Source organism: Haliotis asinina, chromosome 9 (genome assembly GCF_037392515.1).
Source record: "Haliotis asinina isolate JCU_RB_2024 chromosome 9, JCU_Hal_asi_v2, whole genome shotgun sequence".
Classification (NCBI taxonomy): domain Eukaryota; kingdom Metazoa; phylum Mollusca; class Gastropoda; order Lepetellida; family Haliotidae; genus Haliotis; species Haliotis asinina.
The window spans coordinates 518,220-540,895 of record NC_090288.1 but is presented as its reverse complement, the minus strand read 5'-3'; the positions used below and the strand labels follow the sequence as shown (position 1 = coordinate 540,895).

General features: G+C 39.9%; 1 protein-coding gene across 1 annotated transcript in view; it reads left to right on the top strand.

The window, feature by feature from the left end:
* Nucleotides 1-1,662: 1,662 nt before the first annotated feature.
* The window catches only part of LOC137297101 (uncharacterized), a 34,779-nt gene continuing 13,765 nt past the window's right edge, over nt 1,663-22,676 (top strand). The window contains exons 1-6 of the mRNA XM_067829084.1: nt 1,663-1,844; nt 5,016-5,155; nt 12,551-12,771; nt 13,090-13,292; nt 14,895-15,038; nt 20,586-20,726. Of these exons, the coding sequence (XP_067685185.1) occupies nt 1,734-1,844; nt 5,016-5,155; nt 12,551-12,771; nt 13,090-13,292; nt 14,895-15,038; nt 20,586-20,726 (960 nt within the window). The 5' untranslated portion in view covers nt 1,663-1,733. The remainder of the gene's footprint in view (nt 1,845-5,015; nt 5,156-12,550; nt 12,772-13,089; nt 13,293-14,894; nt 15,039-20,585; nt 20,727-22,676) is intronic.

Genomic DNA, 22,676 nt, shown 5'->3' with positions numbered 1-22,676 from the left:
AATCAAACAATTTTCAAAGGAATTTAATTGTATTCCCTACGTTAATTTCCTTTGCCAAACAAGGCCCCAATTTCTGTTACATGTTGAATCCAAAATGGAAACACATATGTTATTTGGAATCCGGTCCGCATGCATGAGAACTCTGAAAAGAAATACAATTATGGTAAACTCCTATTTTTGTAAACTTTATCCAAATCAGTAGAAAAAATATTACAATTAATGTACAAAACAAAGGGACCGAATAAAGTCAATGACAGTTGAGTGTGGACGTGGCCAAGCTAAGGAGACAAGATTTTGTTAAAAAAATTCGATGCAAAGAGATGCGAATTTCAAAGTCTCCATTTCACTGAGAGTGGATTCTTCACTATGGATTCTTGAATACTTTGCGAATATTTTTAAGACTTTCATCAACGAACGCTTCTTGTTTGGGGACTTACGGAGATGAATTTCGAAGTTCAGTTTTGCTGTGGACTATAGCCAGCGTCACGTTTAAATACTGAAATTTCAAGCAGAAGACAATATCTGTCTCTGTCTATGGAATAACATTCCCATGAAACCGTCATATTATACAAAATTCATATCTGAACATTTTATTGGGGAAGTCATCTAGTTCTGGTCAAACTACGCACTTCATCCAAAACAGTTCCTTGGTTTGTGGAGAATGTTAAATGACGTGTCCTGTACACCTAGGCAGTCAGCAGCCACTCGGAGGTCAACGGAGGTCTAAGTACAGAAACCTGCTTGCAATTTGACAAACAGGAGAGACCATTAAATGATACAACTATTGGTAGTTACGATCTAGTACATGTTAATTGATGTGACGCACACCCGTAGTTCCAAGTTGTCTTCTCAATATGTCTCTTTCCAGAAAGAACATTTAAAGGGAGGTAAATCAGTTGTTGACATACACAGCATCAGTTCGAACGCTTCAAGAACCACATTAAGTATGAATCAGTTGGAGACAAGTGACCTCACACGTGGAACAGGGTGATCCAGGCTGGATGGGTATTCACTGGCACAACGACATGACAACGTCGCCACATGCCAGCTGCTAACAACGCAGTCCTGGCTGTCTAGACTTGCATCAAACCTCCTATAGAGGGAATTCCCATTTAAAGGGTACAAATATGTGACAGTGACAGAAAAGGCGATCAGACGTAGAGTGTAAATTATTGTGACTTCTTGGTTTGTGTGGTGATCACTTTCATTGATAATCGGTAAATCCTATAGTATCACATGTCAGACACCTCCAACAGGCAACGAAGATAGATTGTGGAAGCTTTTCAAGAGAGTCACTGAGTGCTGGCACGCGCATGCATGATGCTTAGCGGCGATGTCTAGTTTCATACTTTACTGAGTCAACAGTGGTTGAATTCACAACCAATGTTTACAATCTGTACACGGCTCGATGAAAGACGTTCCCAGAAACATACACTAGTACATGTTCTTCCTGCATTATGTCAACAATTGTCTCACTTGCGTTTATCTGTTAAATTATATTTACATATATAACGGATGAAAGGAGGTTGCTATAAATGCTTATAAATCGGGATAAATAGATCGTTTCGTAATTTCCATATCAGCTAAATCGAGCCCTAAGAAAATCTAGCCGGTTTCAGTAATGGCAGACAATGCAGTTATCTGCCCTTGACATTGACCCGCGTCGCTAGATGGCATCTCTTGAGGCTGAGCTGTGTGTTTACGTATGGCGCACATGCATAGCTCGGTAAATTATGGATTTTAACCTCTTACTCGCAGAATTGAGGAATGCAGCTCAACAGTATTGTCAGAAAATATCCGATAAATATGCTGCAACCGTTGCCTACTGTGAAACAGCGTGCAAGGTCAGTGATCCGCGCTGTCAAGCCCCTTGTCTAAATCAAGCCAACTTGTCTTTCATTTTGGAGTGCCATTAATGGCGTGTCGATACGCACGCACACATTTTTGACTGGGTGTTTAGAAGTAAATATGCAGTCTAGTAGTGCAATAACGTGTGCATATTAATATTTAACAAATGATACTGTAAACCAATGTCAGATATGCCCCGATTTACCCCCACAACATGTAATATCAATCGACATTAATTTCTTATCAACAAAGCGACTTCCTCATGTAGGTTACAGCGCATGACAAGTGAAGACTGCTTTCAAGGGATATAAACACAAACGATTTCGAAAAGATTTTCAGTTTTATTCTATGAAATATATTCACCATTATGAAAATTATGATTTATGCACAGAAAATAAGGTATGATTAATGAATTATGAATAATAAATCGACATTGTATTGTTTCTTTTGACATCAGGATACGACCTGACATTGACAGGTGGCTAGGCCCAACATCAACACGCTGTACATCCTGAATTCCATTGCACTTTTGTATTTTATATTTTATCAGTTTTCAGTTCAAGCAACGTCTCCTTGTTAAACGTGTTTTACCCAGTTAAGATTTAAAAAGGAAAACTGTGTCGTGTGGGGATATCCTTGACATAGCATTAATTACAGATCAAGATATTAGACACAAGTTTGATATAACAGTTCACTGTTTATAATCAAGGTTGATATTAATATTTTTAAGGACCATATTATTTGCTCATGTTTTCAGATGCTTTTTTCAGTGTACTCCATTATGCATTTTGTACAAGAGAGTGATGCATAATTTCAGGCACTTGACAGTTTCTCACATGAGCACAAAGATCATTCTCCATTTTAGGGATTTCTTTATGTGTTTGGTTGTTATTCATCTTAATATGCTGAGATACATTTCAAGAAGTCTTAAGAATTGTCATTTAGGTAGTGGTTTTTAATTTTGTGACTATTTTAACATGCACTATGCAGTTTAGTTCATGGAAATGTTAAAAAGCAGCAATCCTAAAGATATCCTCTCTTGGTTCCTGATACTGTTTCCATTGTTTGTGTGTGTTTGCTAGAAAGTGTTCATATTGTGTGAATTCCATCCATAAATATCTTGTTAAATGGACCTGGCATAGTACCTAGGTACATTATGCATTGGTGTTGTCATGCTTGCTGTTATCTAGAATAATTATCATGATTGCAGAAATGTATTCAAATGTGATGAAATAAAAGGGGTATTCTTTTGAACTTACTGTATGGTACTGTGTGGAGGCAATATGGCAATGTTTTGGCAGATAATCATTTTGTTAAACTGTATCTCTCTAATTATGATGATGCATCAGTGCATCTGTCTGCTAGAAGTGTAAGATTTGTTGCTGAAACCCTGTTACACATCATATGGGTTATTGTTCATCAAAATGGAATTTGTCAGTCTGATGTAATAAGGTTTAATACATATTTGTTCCATTAATGATATTAATGCAATGCTGTGTCGTTGTGAGACAACTTCCCTCTGAAAAACAGTTTTACTAATCAGAGGTTTGTTACTTTCTGTGTGTAAAATATGTTGCAGATGTGTGCATGCTGTATTGTCAGTGTGTGCGCATACAAGTGTGTGGGTATATGAGTAAGATGTTTAAGGTTAATCAAAAAGTTTTGATCCATTGGGGAAATTCTTCCATATGCAAACAATACACAGCTTACCATTCTAGTAAACGAGTTCTGTAACAAAAATAGTTGGTAATACTTACTACAGCTAGTGTAAGTAGCAATCATGGCTGTCGTCAGTGTAAAAGAACAATACTGTTAACAATGTAGCTCCCTTGCATATGTAAGGACACCACAGTTTACCTGTAACTTAACAGTCACCTTTATGTGTAAGAAACACAAACAATTAACATGGTAGCTCACCTGCATATGTAAGGACACCACAGTTTACCTGTAACTTAACAGTCACCTTTATGTGTAAGAAACACAAACAATTAACATGGTAGCTCACCTGCATATGTAAGGAAACAACAGACCTGACATCGGAGCTCATCTATCACCTTTGTATGTAAGAAATGCATCCAGTTAACATGGGAGCTCACCTGCATATGTAACAAAACCACACAGTTACCATGGGAGCTCAGTTACATATGTAAGAACACCACAGTTAACATGGTGGCTTACCTGCAGTTGTATTGAAACCACACAGTTAACATGATAAGTCACATCTATGTGTAAGGACATCGCACAGTCAACATGGGAGCTTACCTGCATGTGTAACAAAACCACAGTTAACAATTAACATTGTAGCTGTCCTTCATATGTGAGGAAACAACAGCTGACATGGAAGCTCACCTGTCACATTTATTATGTAAGAAATGCATCCAGGTAACATGGGAGCGCACCTGTATATGTATCAAAACCACTCTTGTTAACAATAACAGGGTAGCTCACCTGAATATGTAAGACAGTGTTGTCCATCACATATAAAACCTGTGTATTTGATGCACAAATTATCTCAAATATGCAGTGACTTTAGAAGATATGTCACTGGTGCAGTGCTACTGGCCTCAAAGTTCAGATATTCTAAACTTCTAAGAGTGAAACTAAATGTTTGCCAGTTCACTGCTCAGTGCTGATTTGGGATTGGAAAAAGCAGGGGCCATGGGCCATTTTGCACATTATAATGAAAAATGGCCCATTAAAATTTTGAAGTTTTCTTTCGATACAAGGTCAGTGGCCCATTCTAAGTTCAGAAAATGGCTAATTATCTTGAAAATGGCCCATTGGCAAATTTCTCTATCCCAATCCCTGCTGATTAAATACCTCACCGGCCTTATCTTATTTCTTCTTATTATTAAACAATCAGAGTTGATGTCTTGATGAAAGCTCAAAACTGAAGTTGACTCCCCAAAACATGTCCATGGCTAACTCTCCTGACACAAGGGACTGGTAGTGAAACCAGGTGACATAAGTAATGCTTGCTGCTGATTGTGATGAATGTTCTGGAAGGAGACTGAGTCTTGAAGTGACTGACCTGTTGTCATCCAGTCTTCTACATGAACCTTTCGGCCAAGACTGAATATCTACCATCTTCTGTCTTGCAGACTGTCATCCAGTTGTCAATCATTGTTTGACTGTCTGAGTAAGGATAACATCTTTTTGTTTTGCAGACAATTGACAAGCTTGAGAATGTGGAAGAGTATGAGAACAAGGTCATTGGATTATGGATTATCCTGGGTTACATCGGCGAGATGTACTCCCGACTTACCACAGGACCGGTCACAAATGCTCTGTGCCAGAAATTGTTCCGGTATGTTCACTTATTACTAATGTCAGGCAGCTCCTTGTTTCCAGTGTGATCACTACTGGTTGGTGAACAGTTAGCGCCATTATTACTTTTACTGTGTTTTTGTGCGATTTCCTCAGTAGTTTCTCAACCTAATGAAATAGATGTTTTCTTGATGACACACAGATGTGTCCTGCTTGTTTACAGTTGCTCATCATGTTTTTCTGTTACACTGCAAACCGGAAGCACAGTAGTACATATTGTGCTTTCCAAACAACTAACAGGAGCAGTTATCACCGCTCCTGAATTGTTCATGCTATTAACCAAATTTGGTACAAAATTCGTAATGAAATTACCGTCTTTCCAACCATCACATATTGAGCACATTTCATGAATGATATTTTATATACAAAAATTTAAAAAAAAAGAAGCAAAACCTACTCTCATTGTGTGTGTTGATGAATGCTCATATGAGTTAATGTTGTTGATGTTATATTCACTTCATTGATTTAAACTTTGTTCTATTGATTTGAATTTTTGTTTACTTGCCATGGAAATATTTCGGGATAACCAAGATCTATCTGATAATGCCATTTGGAAAACGAAATTGACATGATCAGATCTACACATGTTCTATAAGTATAACAAGGAACTGGTGATAACTGGTGTGCTGCAATAACTGGTCCCTGGCCAGTAGAGAAGATACAGTAATCCCTCGCAATAACACGCCTCGTGATACCGCAGATTCAGTTAAACCGTGGGATAATCCATGGCTCCCATAAAAAAAATTGAACTGCAATCACACCCCGTCACAAAATCGAAAATAGCTCATCAACAAATCCACAGCTTCACTCTGGAAAATAGTGAAAACTAGTGAAATTCAATACAGATGGCAACTGGCAGTGTTTATCATACAGCGAAATATTGTAGTAGATCTAACTCACAAAGACAAGACAACATCAGTTGAGTACTTACAATGTTTGCTGTGATGCAACACACCACGCTATAGTTCAGGTGAACAGTCATCTGAGAACGTATGGTGTCACTGGATTTTCTAGTCCAGACGCGATTACTTACAGACTGCCGTCATATAGCTGGAATATTGCTGAGTGCGGCTGGGGGTCATCCATGGATCCCAGGACCGGTGTAATGGGGAAGGATGACTGTATGTCATTTCAGATTAGTGTTAATACCAGTCTGTATTCAAAGTGTTTAACATTGTCAGGGATGGTCATACTTTCTGTTGAGCTGTGAGTACATTTTATGGCTAAAGTGTTGTTATATCAGAAAAGCTAATTATTAACCCCTCAGCATGTAATGTGGGTGATATAGCTGATGCCTTGTCTGTGTGTCCGTCCATGATCATTTTGTTTCTGCAGAGAAACTGTCCAGTATTTTTCAACAAATGTGGGTACATATATCCAACAGAAGCTAGAGTGGTATCTTTTGCTATTTATAGATTTGTGTCATTTTTATTTTTCTTGATTTAAATGGAAACTGTTTGGACTAAGTCTCAAAACAGAATCATGAGAATGGGGCTGGAGGAATTTGATCCAAAACTATTAAACACGTTTTATCTAAACAGGGTAGATGTAGTAACCGAAGGATGAAGTGACGCCTTATGCTTTATGTTTCACTTTGACTCTGTTCATAGTTCCATGTTTGTTTGGACCAAATATCCAAACCTATTTTCATGAAATTGTACATACAAAACCCCAGTATGTCAACTGCTGCCTTTTATGATTTGTGATTTTTAAAATATTTATTTGTACCTGTGACTTTGATATTGGTGTGAACCTGACATGGGAGTATAAAGTTACAAATCCCAGTTCCATGTTATTGTTTTGGTAACTACGGGGATGGAAGTAACCCATTGCCAGACATCCCAGTTTAGTGTTTTTTTCTGTTGGGCACGCTAATTTGTATATCACACTGTACTACCGGTGTCCAAGTGACTTTCCATTGTTAATTATTAGTGCTGGAGTGATTAATCGTAGGATTTGTTAATCGTTTGATCCAAGTGAAAATAAACGATTGTCAATTACTAATGAACTACAGATTGATTACTCGGAAAATAATGATTTAGTTTTATTCTGTTGTGTCATGTTTTCTCTTGTCTAGCAATATGGGCCCTGTTCCTAAAGGCAATCGTAGCGCTATGGTGATCGTATCTCTTATACTTTTACATATACTTAGACTGTCATAACAACTGCAATTGCTGTGGGCAACGGGGGGGGCCCTTGTCGCCATTGCTTGTTTGCTTCTTGAACGGATGTTGTGTACTACGCATGCCTCCCCTGTCAGCCAATGGCAATGCTAGACAGATACATTTAGATTGGGGTGTCCCTTTCCCAAAAACGTCACAACGTCATTGAAATACTTAAGCCGTCTTATGATATTATGATAAAAATAATCAAGCTTCAAAGCATTAAATTTCAGAGACACCATATGAATCTGTGTGCCGCAATATATGTTAAACATGAAGTTAAACAATATAATATTGTCTTCAGGAAAATATCAAAATACCGTCATCTGAACGGGAATCAGTTTTAGCATCTTCATTTGTAAGTTTCCAAATACCAAATACGGCAAATATCTATCAAAATGTAAACGAAATCTATTTATAATTTGTCCTTTAAAAAATTAATATTCATGAGCAAAAACTGTGCCAACCTTATTTGTCCGATCATGCAGACATCACAATCCGACCCAGGTATTACACTGTTTACAGGTTAGCCATTTTCTAATTAGCTGAAAGGGGAATTCCCTAAAGGGGCACTGATGCGGAGCGAATAATGTTTCTCACCAACGGTCTAATTACGAAACCAAGCAGCAAATTGGTCAGCACCCGCTCCCCTTCGACCGTGACAGGCACAGGGACTGGGCTCCTGTCCACATTAGCATTTTTTTCTGATGCCTGGGTGGTATAGTGTCTGATCCAATTTGATCCTATTTCTGTGTTTACCTCGATATTATGTCATGTGAAAATGTGATGTCTACATACACTTAGCAAGCCATTTGTTTCATATAAGTCCGAAAGACTGAAAAGCTTGATATTTAGATAATTTTGAGGGTTGGCCCAACTGTCATAGCAAACATCATGCATAAATTTTGTTAGCTACAACCTTGGTTTATTATCTATGATAATAAAAACACACAATTGATTTATCTGAATTCGTAAACTAATAACGACTTTGCCATTGGCAGAGAAATCTGAAAATTTTCTTACATATACCCATTTACCCAAGTACACAGCAAATGTCTACATGTATTTCTTATGTAACTACAAAGTTCCGTTGGTATCCTCAAAACAGTTTCGGCCCAAAAGCGTTGTAACTCGTGTTTGATGGTATAAACCTACACATGTTATTTGTCATCATTCACTTCATGGTCAGTTAATGAATTTATGACGGGTATAATTAGTGGTAACACCACTAAAATTACTCGACAAAGATTCCCATTTGGCATTTCTTCTGTCTGGAGTAAATACTCAACATTATTAATTAAGGTCTGTAGTGGCAAATGTATTGCATGTTATGTAATATGTGCATGTAAGTGATGCAGGAGGGTTTATCAGCTGAGTTACAAAAACAAACATCGATCAAAGGATTAAATGATAACACACTGATTAATTAATTACTTCCACAGCAGATTTGTCAAAAAGGCAGTGTTTATGAGTGTAGATTTACTAATCTATACTGACTACACCCTGTCTGTCGTAAAGTATGAGTCTATTGATGGATTGATTGTTGCTCATTGTTGGCTAACTAATGGCTGACATCATACAGTTAGTTGCCAGGTGTGCTGTCAAGGGTGACCAGTGAGATTATGTATACACCAGTGTGAAAAAGTGTGACGATGTGTCACATTTTTGCATATTAGACTGTTGAAAGACACAAGACATAGAGCAGGATTATTTACCAGCTGCAGATGAATGGAATACTGTTCTTTTATGTGGATATTGATGGATATGTTCCTGAAGGAGGTAATAGCCTTGTTGCTATGACTTTTGTTTCTCTTAAATTTAATGTTTGCTTTTTGTTTTAATTAAATTCTTGTAGCATTCAGCAGACTGTGTATTGCAGGAAACAAGCACAAAGTCGCGCATAGGGTTTGTGTGAAATATGATTCACATTGGCAATCTGTACAATGTTTAGATATTAAAGTCATGTTAGAAATTCACTTTTTTACTTTTCACTTATTAACTTTCGAAATGCATTCAAGTGTGACAAGGAACTATGACAAAATATAAATACGTGCACTGACTTCGTTATTTTTCAGTCCTAACGTTTTATTTATACCACTGATCGATGATTAAACTTCAAGATGTTTCATTTGTTTTCTTAATAACGAAGTTAAATGACATCATCTTTGTTGATGAACTATCAGTTTGCGCATATGGGTGGTGCAGCAGAGATCACGAACCAGTCACAAATTCTGGGATATCATTAAGGTACTCAGGGGAGAAAAACAATAACAACAGAAACAACCAGTCCATGGAAATTGCTGTGCATCAGTGCCCCTTTAAATTGATCTTTGGTATTTGCATATAAGCAAGTGACAAACTTGATGCACTCACCATGTTCCATCCGTCTAATTTCACAACCAGACACAAACTGATACAGGTACTTCAGGTTAGCGATATATTTATATTATTATTGGCTGAAAGAAACTTCCTTGAGTGAGCATTTGCACACAGACACGTAACTTATGTGTGGTGGCTGAGATATTAAATTGTTTCGATGTCATGAATGGTGTAGAACATGCCGATACAATGCTTAATCACAGTACAGAATAGATTTTTCTATTTCAACGTTAAGAGAACGTCTTTGTTCACCCTTCAACAACAACACAAAACAGAACAGGCAGACGTTTATTGTTTTTCTTGATGATCCAATGACGCTGCAAGTGTCCGTAACTTGATAGCGTTAGCAATTGACAAACCCAGAAGTTTGTTGGCTGACGGTGGTGTTTGACAAGGAAATGACAGTACAAACGATTATAGTAGCTTGATTATTGATTGGACAGAAGCGATTATCGATATGACAATATGTAACGATAACCAGGGCCCGCTTGCACAGAGCAATCTTAGTTACAATCAATCTTAGGCACCTACAATCAACTTTACAATCACCGTACAATTGCTCTAATCCACTTGCACAAACACGATCTTAAGACAGCATGGATTTAAGATCGCAATCTTAACTAAGACTGAACTCTTCAACGTTGAAAGTAGAAATTTCTTGAACTCGAATCCTGTCTACAGTTGTCTTCAAGTGCGCATAGCATGCAGCGCAAATAATACGTGGAACTTGTTCCCGCACGCAAATGACATCCCTTCCTTAATCGCACCTTGCAGATTTTTCATCAAAACGAAACAAAACAAAACAAAACAAAAAAAACCCCAAACCCACAAATCTTTGAAGGAAACGATAACGTTGAAGAAGGAAGCGATAACGTGGAAGGTAACATGTATAATCACTCGTACCTCAGGGGTTATTCTCTAATTTTTCTACATTCTAATTTTTTATGAACTAAACATGTGATACTGCAACCACAGACCTATCATGTTTTATAAAGTATTGAAATACAAACAAATACGTTAACAAATTGGGTCTTGAGTTATTGATCTAATAATCATGAAATTAAAAGATAGCACATAAATAAAATTTCCTTATGATATAACACCTAAATGTACCATGATTTGTCAGTGGTTCTCAGTTGAACATAGTTTGGCATCTCGTAGGTGTTATTTGGAGTAAAATCCCCAATATATCCCGCAAGCATTAGATTTGTAAAGATATGAAAGTGTGACATGACTGTGGGAGTGTTGTGGAAAATTCATGACAGGGAAATATGAAAACGTTATTATTTCGTGTGTGTTGTATGTGTTGTTGAATGCTCATCCACAGTATATTAATTACTTTATCCTATTGATAATTATTTTGTCGTTTTGTCAAAAAAAACGTTTTATGCAAATTTCACATACCCCAGCAAGTGTATTTTTCCCGTTTGAAGAATACTTGTATTATATTTAAAATGCATAGATTACAACTCTTGTCTCTCGTCATATTCAATTTTTACAAGTAGAAAAACATAATTCTGCACGTTATCCAACTGTAGATTATTTCAATGATAAACTAAGAGAAAATCATTAACCGAAAAGAAACATGTGGAGATCTGTTCTGTCACAAGAGAACATGCATTGTATTTGGGCATGGCAGATTTTACGGCAACGGCATAATCTGCAAAGGGAAACCACTCCCATCTTGCGTAAAAACTAAAATTAGCTGCCCTTGAGTTATTGAAAAGGTCATGGCCACTGCTAATCGCAGCAGACACCTTTCGTTACTATCCTTTCCTTGTTTATCAAAAAGGTATGGTGTTCATACTTTTTCCAACACTGAATCGGGTGAGAAATGTACTTTATGATATCAACTCGATAATGATGTTGTTCACTACCGCAAATAACGATGTTTCTGACGTTAAATCGATGTTGCATTCTCCGTGTTGTTGAAGTGTCGAGGCAAATCATACAGTTTTATGCAGTATGAAAGCAATCCCCTAACGTAAAGCTAATTATTTGCGTGGAATTGACACCAACCTGGACGCCATTTTGCTCTTGACTACAATGATCTTAGCTCCTTACAATTGGTTCCGACCAATTGTAAGTTTTGATTGTAACTTACAATGATCTTAGCCTACAATCGCTTTGTGCAAGTGGATGGCGATTGTAGCCGGTGCCTAAGATCGGGATCTTAAGGATTTACAATAATTGTAGCTCTAAGATCGTTTTGTGCAAGTGGGCCCAGCTCTATTAATTATGTTGTTTATTTAAATAATCAATAAGAGAATCGACTGGTGTAGTCGAAAAATTATCAGGGCAAGTGATTTTTACAAGTGCCACTGTACCTGGGTACATTAGCAATTCAAGAATTATTTCCATCCCTGTGGGTACCTGGGATTGTTCGGTAATGAATTAAGTTACACTTCAGAGTTTAAATGACCTCACCATTTTTAAGTTTATTTTTGACTGTCAGATTTGAGGGTGTTCCTATACTTTTTGTTCATAGTATAGATTAGACAGTAGAATTTATGTTTGCCTATGCAGTATGAAGAAGTTTTATATCCATAAAAATGGTCCTCATTCTACCCCTTTTGAATAAAATACATAGTTAGAACATTGAACAACTTGAAATTTTAGCGTCCAAGCTTAAGAATGTTTTTCTTGTAAATTTCAGCCTCCAAGCTTAAGAATGATTTTCTTGTAAATTTTGTGTCACATTTTTATGAGGAATTAACATAACTTGTATCCGGGTATGGTATGGTAAGAGGAGGTGGGTTACCTGGTCAACAAATTAGGACGTGTGAGAGCGCTACTAGAGACATTTACCAGTGTGTTTCTGATGTATGTTTAAGGCACTGTGCACGAACTGTGCTGAATATCCAGTGGCAGCAGCTGCCCGATGACAGCCAGAGCAAGCAGAACTTCCACACCACGCTGGAAACATTTCACACAAAGCTGTCATCGCACAACTACACTCGCTTCAGCCTCATCCATGACCTGATCGAGACAGGTTGGACACACCCGACTCTGGGGCTGGTCATGGCTGAAGAGGACGACAACGAGGAGGAAGAGTGTGAGTTACCTGCCTCAGTAGACAGCTTGGTATTTGTTTGAAGGGACGTTGTCTGCAATACTGTATGTACACAACATTGATCTGTAAAGAACCAGACCTCTACTAGATGGTTCAGTGATAGCCATCTTGGGTTTCATAGCTGTCATATCAGTAATGGAGTCAACCAAGTCTGGGATTCTCAACACTCAATGGCATGACAAGCCTGGGTTGTCTCTATATCATGTAGCAGTATCTTCATAAATTTTTTTTTTTTTGGGTCACACTTTCCTTGTGATCTTTTTATGTTGTTCTGATGTAGATGTGTTTTGCTCTTTGTAGGTTTGAACTACATCAAGCAAGAGGACCCTGTCATCCTGAAGATCCGTGTTGAGATAATGATTCAGGAGAACTGTGAGGAGTTCGCACTAAACTTGTGCTCCTGGTGCCTTAAACACCCGGCTCTGACAGACGACCTTGACATACGACAGACTCAGTTAATGCTGCTTCACAAGCTGAACCAACAGGATCGTCTTCAAGAGGAGGTGAGAAGCAGAACAGCAATAGTAAAATGAATAGCAGCACAGCACCATAGTAGCATGAATAGCAGAACAGCACCATAGTAGCATGAATAGCAGAACAGCACCATAGTAGCATGAATAGCAGAACAACATAGTAGCATGAATAGCAGAACAGCAACATATTAGCATGAATAGCAGAACAACATAGTAGCATGAATAGCAGAACAACATAGTAGCATGAATAGCAGAACAGCAACATAGTAGCATGAATAGCAGAACAACATAGTAGCATGAATAGCAGAACAACATAGTAGCATGAATAGCAGCAGAACAACAACATAGTAGCATGAATAGCAGAACAACATAGTAGCATGAATAGCAGAACAGCAACATAGTAGCATGAATAGCAGAACAGCAACATAGTAGCATGAATAGCAGCAGAACAACAACATAGTCGCATTAATAGCAGAACAGCACCATAGTAGCATGAATAGCAGAACAACATAGTAGCATGAATAGCAGCAGAACAACAACATAGTCGCATTAATAGCAGAACAGCAACATAGTAGCATGAATAGCAGAACAACATAGTAGCATGAATAGCAGAACAACAACATAGTAGCATGAATAGCAGAACAGCAACATAGTAGCATGAATAGCAGAACAACATAGTAGCATGAATAGCAGAACAGCAACATAGTAGCATGAATAGCAGCAGAACAACAACATAGTCGCATTAATAGCAGAACAGCACCATAGTAGCATGAATAGCAGAACAGCACCATGGTAGCATGAATAGCAGCAATACAGCACCATGGTAGCATGAATAGCAGCAATACAGCACCATGGTAGCATGAATAGCAGAACAACATAGTAGCATGAATAGCAGAATAACAACATATTAGCATGAGTAGCAAAACAGCAACATACTACAATGAATAACAGAACAGCAACATGGTATCAAGTGGCAGAACAGCAACATAGAATGAATAGCAGAACAGCAACATAATACCATGAATAACAGAACAGCAACATAGTAGCATGAGTAACAGAACAGCAACATAGAATGAATAGCAGAACAGCAACATAGTAGCATGAATGGTAGAAGAGCAACAGTAACATGAGTAGCAGAACAGCACCATAGTAGCTTGAGTAGAACAGCAACAAGAGCATGAGTAGCAGAACAGGAACATTGTAGCATGAGTAGCAGTGCAGTAACAGTAGTATGAGGAGCAGAACAGTAACATGGTAGCATGAAGAGCAGCATAGTAGTGTGAGTAGCAGAACAGCAACATAGTAGCATGAGTCGATGGACAGCAACATAGCAGAACAGCAAATTTGTAAAATTTGTGAAGGAGTTTAGTTTCATGCTGCACTCAGCAATATTCCATCTCTGTGGGGGCGGTCTGTAAATAATTGAGTCTGGACCAGACAATCAAGTGATCAAGACCATAATCATCAGTCTGCACAATTAGGAACTGATTACATGTCAAGCAAGTCAGCAAACCTGACCAATCCCATTAGTCACCTCTCATGACAAGCGTAGTCACCTTTTATGTTACAGTAGAGAATTGTGCAGTGTTGTCCTCCGTACAGTTTATGTTCAGCATTATGTGTGTCTTGCAGTGTCAGAAGATTCCTTGCCATGATGGCGTGCGTCTCATTACGAGACTTCAGCAGACAGAGAACAACAAAGCCCTGTGTACTGAGCTGGCACAGACCTTCCTCATCCAAGACTGGATTCGACCCTCAGATCACTGTAGCAGCAAGGTCAGTACCTTCTAGAATCTTGTCACATCAGTTTCAGTGACTTCACCCTCAGCTCTACTGCCACTTGATAAGTAATACATTGTCTCACAATTATATCTGCATGTTGTAGAACCACAGACGGCAGCATGTGGGTGTCTTGCCAGGATGTGTGCATCTTGTAGAACCACAGCCAGCAGCATGTGGGTGTCTTGCCAGGATGTGTGCATGTTGTAGTACCACTGCCATCAGCATGATGTGTGCATGTTGTAGTACCACTGCCATCAGCATGATGTGTACATGTTGTAGTACCACTGCCATCAGCATGATGTGTGCATGTTGTAGTACCACTGCCAGCAGCACCATGTTTACATGTTGTAGTACCACTGCCATCAGCATGATGTGTGCATGTTGTAGTACCACTGCCATCAGCATGATGTGTACATGTTGTAGTACCACTGCCATCAGCATGATGTGTGCATGTTGTAGTACCACTGCCAGCAACATGATGTGTGCATGTTGTAGTACCACTGCCATCAGCATGATGTGTGCATGTTGTAGTACCACTGCCATCAGCATGATGTGTGCATGTTGTAGTACCACTGCCATCAGCATGATGTGTACATGTTGTAGTGCCACTGCCAGCAACATGATGTGTACATGTTGTAGTACCACTGCCATCAGCATGATGTGTGCATGTTGTAGTACCACTGCCATCAGCATGATGTGTGTATGTTGTAGTACCACTGCCATCAGCATGATGTGTACATCTTGTATTACCACTGCAAGCAACATGATGTGTACATGTTGTAGTACCACTGCCATCAGCATGATGTGTGCATGTTGTAGTACCACTGCCAGCAACATGATGTGTACATGTTGTAGTACCACTGCCAGCAGCACCATGTTTACATGTTGTTGTACCACTGCCATCAGCATGATGTGTACATGTTGTAGTACCACTGCCATCAGCATGATGTGTACATCTTGTATTACCACTGCAAGCAACATGATGTGTACATGTTGTAGTACCACTGCCATCAGCATGATGTGTACATGTTGTAGTACCACTGCCAGCAGCATGATGTGTACATGTTGTAGTACCACTGCCAGCAGCATGATGTGTACATGTTGTAGTACCACTGCCATCAGCATGATGTGTACATGTTGTAGTACCACTGCCATCAGCATGATGTGTACATCTTGTATTACCACTGCAAGCAACATGATGTGTACATGTTGTAGTACCACAGCCAGCAACATGATGTGTACATGTTGTAGTGCCACTGCCAGCAGCACCATGTTTACATGTTGTAGTACCACTGCCATCAGCATGATGTGTACATGTTGTAGTACCACTGCCAGCAGCACCATGTTTACATGTTGTAGTACCACTGCCATCAGCATGATGTGTGCATGTTGTATTACCACTGCCAGCAGCATGATGTGTGCATGTTGTAGTACCACTGCCATCAGCATGATGTGTACATGTTGTAGTACCACTGCCAGCAGCACCATGTTTACATGTTGTAGTACCACTGCCATCAGCATGATGTGTGCATGTTGTAATACCACTGCCATCAGCATGATGTGTACATGTTGTAGTACCACTGCCATCAGCATGATGTGTGCATGTTGTAGTACCACAGCCAGCAACATGGTGTGTACATGTTGTAGTACCACTGCCAGCAGCATGATGTGTACATGTTGTAGTGCCACTGCCAGCAACATGATGTGTGCATGTTGTAGTACCACAGCCAGCAACATGATGTGTGCATCTTGTAGTACCACTGCCATCAGCATGATGTGTACATGTTGTAGTACCACTGCCATCAGCATGATGTGTGCATGTTGTAGTGCCACTGCCATCAGCATGATGTGTGCATGTTGTAGTACCACTGCCATCAGCATGATGTGTACATGTTGTAGTACCACTGCCATCAGCATGATGTGTGCATGTTGTAGTGCCACTGCCATCAGCCTGATGTGTGCATGTTGTAGTACCACTGCCAGCAACATGATGTGTGCATGTTGTAGTACCACTGCCAGCAGCACCATGTTTACATGTTGTAGTACCACTGCCATCAGCATGATGTGTGCATGTTGTAGTACCACTGCCATCAGCATGATGTGTACATGTTGTAGTACCACTGCCATCAGCATGATGTGTGCATGTTGTAGTACCACTGCCAGCAACATGATGTGTGCATGTTGTAGTACCACTGCCAGCAGCATGATGTGTGCATGTTGTAGTACCACTGCCATCAGCATGATGTGTGCATGTTGTAGTACCACTGCCATCAGCATGATGTGTACATGTTGTAGTACCACTGCCATCAGCATGATGTGTACATCTTGTATTACCACTGCAAGCAACATGATGTGTACATGTTGTAGTACCACTGCCATCAGCATGATGTGTGCATGTTGTAGTACCACTGCCAGCAACATGATGTGTACATGTTGTAGTACCACTGCCAGCAGCACCATGTTTACATGTTGTAGTACCACTGCCATCAGCATGATGTGTACATGTTGTAGTACCACTGCCATCAGCATGATGTGTACATCTTGTATTACCACTGCAAGCAACATGATGTGTACATGTTGTAGTACCACTGCCAGCAGCATGATGTGTACATGTTGTAGTACCACTGCCAGCAGCATGATGTGTACATGTTGTAGTACCACTGCCAGCAGCATGATGTGTACATGTTGTAGTACCACTGCCATCAGCATGATGTGTACATCTTGTATTACCACTGCAAGCAACATGATGTGTACATGTTGTAGTACCACTGCCAGCAGCATGATGTGTACATGTTGTAGTACCACTGCCAGCAGCATGATGTGTACATGTTGTAGTACCACTGCCAGCAGCATGATGTGTACATGTTGTAGTACCACTGCCATCAGCATGATGTGTACATCTTGTATTACCACTGCAAGCAACATGATGTGTACATGTTGTAGTACCACAGCCAGCAACATGATGTTTACATGTTGTAGTACCACTGCCAGCAGCACCATGTTTACATGTTGTAGTACCACTGCCATCAGCATGATGTGTACATGTTGTAGTACCACTGCCTGCAGCACCATGTTTACATGTTGTAGTACCACTGCCAGCAGCATGATGTGTGCATGTTGTAGTGCCACTGCCATCAGCATGATGTGTGCATGTTGTAGTACCACTGCCATCAGCATGATGTGTGCATGTTGTAATACCACTGCCATCAGCATGATGTGTACATGTTGTAGTACCACTGCCATCAGCATGATGTGTGCATGTTGTAGTACCACAGCCAGCAACATGATGTGTACATGTTGTAGTACCACTGCCAGCAGCATGATGTGTACATGTTGTAGTGCCACTGCCAGCAACATGATGTGTGCATGTTGTAGTACCACAGCCAGCAACATAATGTGTGCATGTTGTAGTACCACTGCCATCAGCATGATGTGTACATGTTGTAGTACCACTGCCATCAGCATGATGTGTGCATGTTGTAGTGCCACTGCCATCAGCATGATGTGTGCATGTTGTAGTGCCACTGCCATCAGCATGATGTGTACATGTTGTAGTACCACTGCCATCAGCATGATGTGTGCATGTTGTAGTACCACTGCCATCAGCATGATGTGTGCATGTTGTAGTACCACTGCCAGCAACATGATGTGTACATGTTGTAGTACCACTGCCATCAGCATGATGTGTGCATGTTGTAGTACCACTGCCATCAGCATGATGTGTGCATGTTGTAGTACCACAGCCAGCAACATGATGTGTACATGTTGTAGTACCACTGCCAGCAGCATAATGTGTGCATGTTGTAGTACCACTGCCATCAGCATGATGTGTGTATGTTGTAGTACCACTGCCATCAGCATGATGTGTACATGTTGTAGTACCACTGCCAGCAGCACCATGTTTACATGTTGTAGTACCACTGCCATCAGCATGATGTGTGCATGTTGTAGTACCACTGCCATCAGCCTGATGTGTGCATGTTGTAGTACCACAGCCATCAGCATGATGTGTACATGTTGTAGTACCACTGCCAGCAGCATGATGTGTACATGTTGTAGTACCACTGCCAGCAACATGATGTGTACATGTTGTAGTACCACTGCCATCAGCATGATGTGTACATGTTGTAGTGCCACTGCCAGCAACATGATGTGTGCATGTTGTAGTACCACAGCCAGCAACATGATGTGTGCATGTTGTAGAACCACAGCCAGCAACATGATGTGTACATGTTGTAGTACCACTGCCATCAGCATGATGTGTACATGTTGTAGTGCCACTGCCAGCAGCATGATGTGTGCATGTTGTAGTACCACTGCCAGCAGCATGATGTGTGCATGTTGTAGTACCACAGCCAGCAACATGATGTGTGCATGTTGTAGTACCACTGCCAGCAACATGATGTGTACATGTTGTAGTACCACTGCCATCAGCATGATGTGTGCATGTTGTAGTACCACTGCCAGCAGCATGATGTGTGCATGTTGTAGTACCACTGCCATCAGCATGATGTGTGCATGTTGTAGTACCACTGCCAGGAACATGATGTGTACATGTTGTAGTACCACTGCCATCAGCATGATGTGTACATGTTGTAGTACCACTGCCATCAGCATGATGTGTGCATGTTGTAGTACCACTGCCAGCAGCATGATGTGTGCATGTTGTAGTACCACTGCCAGCAACATGATGTGTGCATGTTGTAGTACCACTGCCATCAACATGATGTGTGCATGTTGTAGTAGCACAGCCAGCAGCATGTGTGCATGTTGTAGTACCACTGCCATCAGCATGATGTGTGCATGTTGTAGTACCACTGCCATCAACATGATGTGTACATGTTGTAGTACCACTGCCAGCAACATGTGTACATGTTGTAGTACCACTGCCAGCAGCATGATGTGTGCATGTTGTAGTACCACTGCCAGCAGCATGATGTGTGCATGTTGTAGTAGGACAGCCAGCAGCATGTGTACATGTTGTAGTACCACTGCCATCAGCATGATGTGTGCATGTTATAGTACCACTGCCAGCAACATGATGTGTACATGTTGTAGTACCACTGCCAGCAACATGATGTGTGCATGTTGTAGTACCACTGCCATCAGCATGATGTGTACATGTTGTAGTACCACTGCCAGCAGCATGATGTGTACATGTTGTAGTACCACTGCCATCAGCATGATGTGTGCATGTTGTAGTACCACTGCCAGCAACATGATGTGTACATGTTGTAGTACCACTGCCATCAGCATGATGTGTGCATGTTGTAGTACCACTGCCATCAGCATGATGTGTGCATGTTGTAGTACCACTGCCAGCAAAATGATGTGTGCATGTTGTAGTACCACTGCCAGCAGCATGACAAGCGTCTTGCCATGATGTGCGCATGTTGAAGTACCACAGCCATAAGCACGACTGGTGTCTTGCCATGATGTGAATTTTATAGTACTACACATTGAAATCTTTAAGCAACAATGTTCAAAATATTGATACACAGAAACTGAGATGTGTGAATTTGTAGATTTGTGGGTTTGTAGGAACTACTGACATTGTGGATCCGCCACCAGTATCTAGCAGACAGCGACCAGGACAAGTTCCTCAGCAGTGTGTGGGCAGTAGCCAAACTGTCCCGCTCCACAGAACAGATTGGTCTCATCATCGACGGTGTGAGAGAGGAGGTGAGTTGGATGTAGCCCTGAGTTCACCTCAGCCTCACTTGACATCAGTATAGCCATGTTTATTGAATGTCCGATGATGTCTGCTTATATCCATTTTGTGTAAGAAATAAGTTGGTAACCAGAGGTATTTATGAATTGTTTTGTTGTTTTTCAACTCCCAACATTATGGTGGCTGTGAATTGATGGACTTGCTGACCAGGAAATACAGAACATGGTCATTAAGTCATAGTGCGGGAGCGATTAATCGTAGGATCCAAGTCAAAATAAACGATTGTTGATTACTAATGAACTGCAGATTGATTTATCGGAAAAGAATGGTTTAGTTTTGTTCTGTCGTATCCTGTTTTCTTTTACCTAGCAATATGGGCTCCGTTCCTAAAAATGATCGTAGCGCTATGGTGATCGTATCTCTTAGACTCTTTCATATACGTAGACTGTGGTAACGACTGCGATCACTGTGGGCAGTGGGGCCTTTGTTGTCATTGCTTGTTTACTTCTTAAAACAGAAGTCGTGTACTACGCATGCCTCCCCTATCAGCCGATGGCAATGCTAGATACATTTAGATTGGGGTGTCCCTTTCTCAAAAACGTCATGATCTCATTGACATACTACGAGATTATAACTGATTCAAGAGGTATCCAGTTTAGATTAACATAATCACTGTATTGTGAATAAGGTTTTACTTGCTTTTCTCTTTTTCACAGAGAGAAAAGTGCAGGGTCAAAATGCATCGTTTCCATGGACGGCAAGACAATACATGAAAAACTAAAAGTCTTCCGTTCATGAAATGCAAATCTACTAAACCATCTTATGATACTATGATAAAAATAATCAAGCTTCAAAGCATTAAACTTCAGAAACACCATATTAATCAGTGTGCCACAGTATAAGTTAAACATGAAGTTAAACAGTATAATATTGTCTTCAGGAAAATATCAAAATATCGTCATCTCAATGGGAATCGGTTTTAGCATCTTCATTTGTAAGTTTACAAAGTTACAGTTCCAAATACTGCAAATGTCTATCAAAATAGAAACAAAATCTATTTATAGAGAAATCATAATTTGTCCTTCAAAAAGTCAATTTTCGAAACAAATATTTCTTCTAAGGCATCCACTTTTTTTCAAGTTCTTTTGTCGAGCAGGCTGCATGAGAACTAATTAATATTTGTGAGCAAAAACTCTGCCAACCTCATTTGATCGTGCAGACATACGTCACAGTCCGACCCAGGTATTACAGGGTAGCCATTTTCTAATCAGTTGAAAGGGGCATTCCTTGAATAGATCTTTGGTATTTGCATATAAGCACATGACAAACTTGATGCACTCACCATGTTCCATCTGTCTAATTTCACAACCAGACACCGAAACTGATACAGGTACTTCAGGTTAGCGATATATTTATATTATTATTGGCTGAAAGAAACTTCCTTGAGTGAGCATTTGCACACAAACACGTAACTTATGTGTGGTGGCTGAAATATTAAGTTGTTTCGATGTCATGAATGGTGTAGAACATGCCGATACAATGCTTAATCACAGTACAGAATAGATTTTTCTATTTCAACGTTAAGAGAACGTCTTTGTTCACCCTTCAACAACAACACAAAACAGAACAGGCAGATGTTTATTGTTTTTCTTGATGATCCAATGACGCTGCAAGTGTCCGTAACTTGATAGCGTTAGGAATTGACAAACCCAGAAGTGTGTTGGCTGATGTTGGTGTTTGACAAGGAAATGACAGTACAAACGATTATAATCGATTGATTATTGATTGGACAGAAGCGATTATTGATATGACAATATGTAGCGATAACCAGCTCTTTTGCGTGATAAACATGTTGGTTGCAGTGTCTTTTTGAATGTTTAATGATGTAGGTTCAATAATGATTTAGTGCCTGATATGTGTGTATAAGACTCATTGCCTGATGATGTGTGTTTATGAATCAG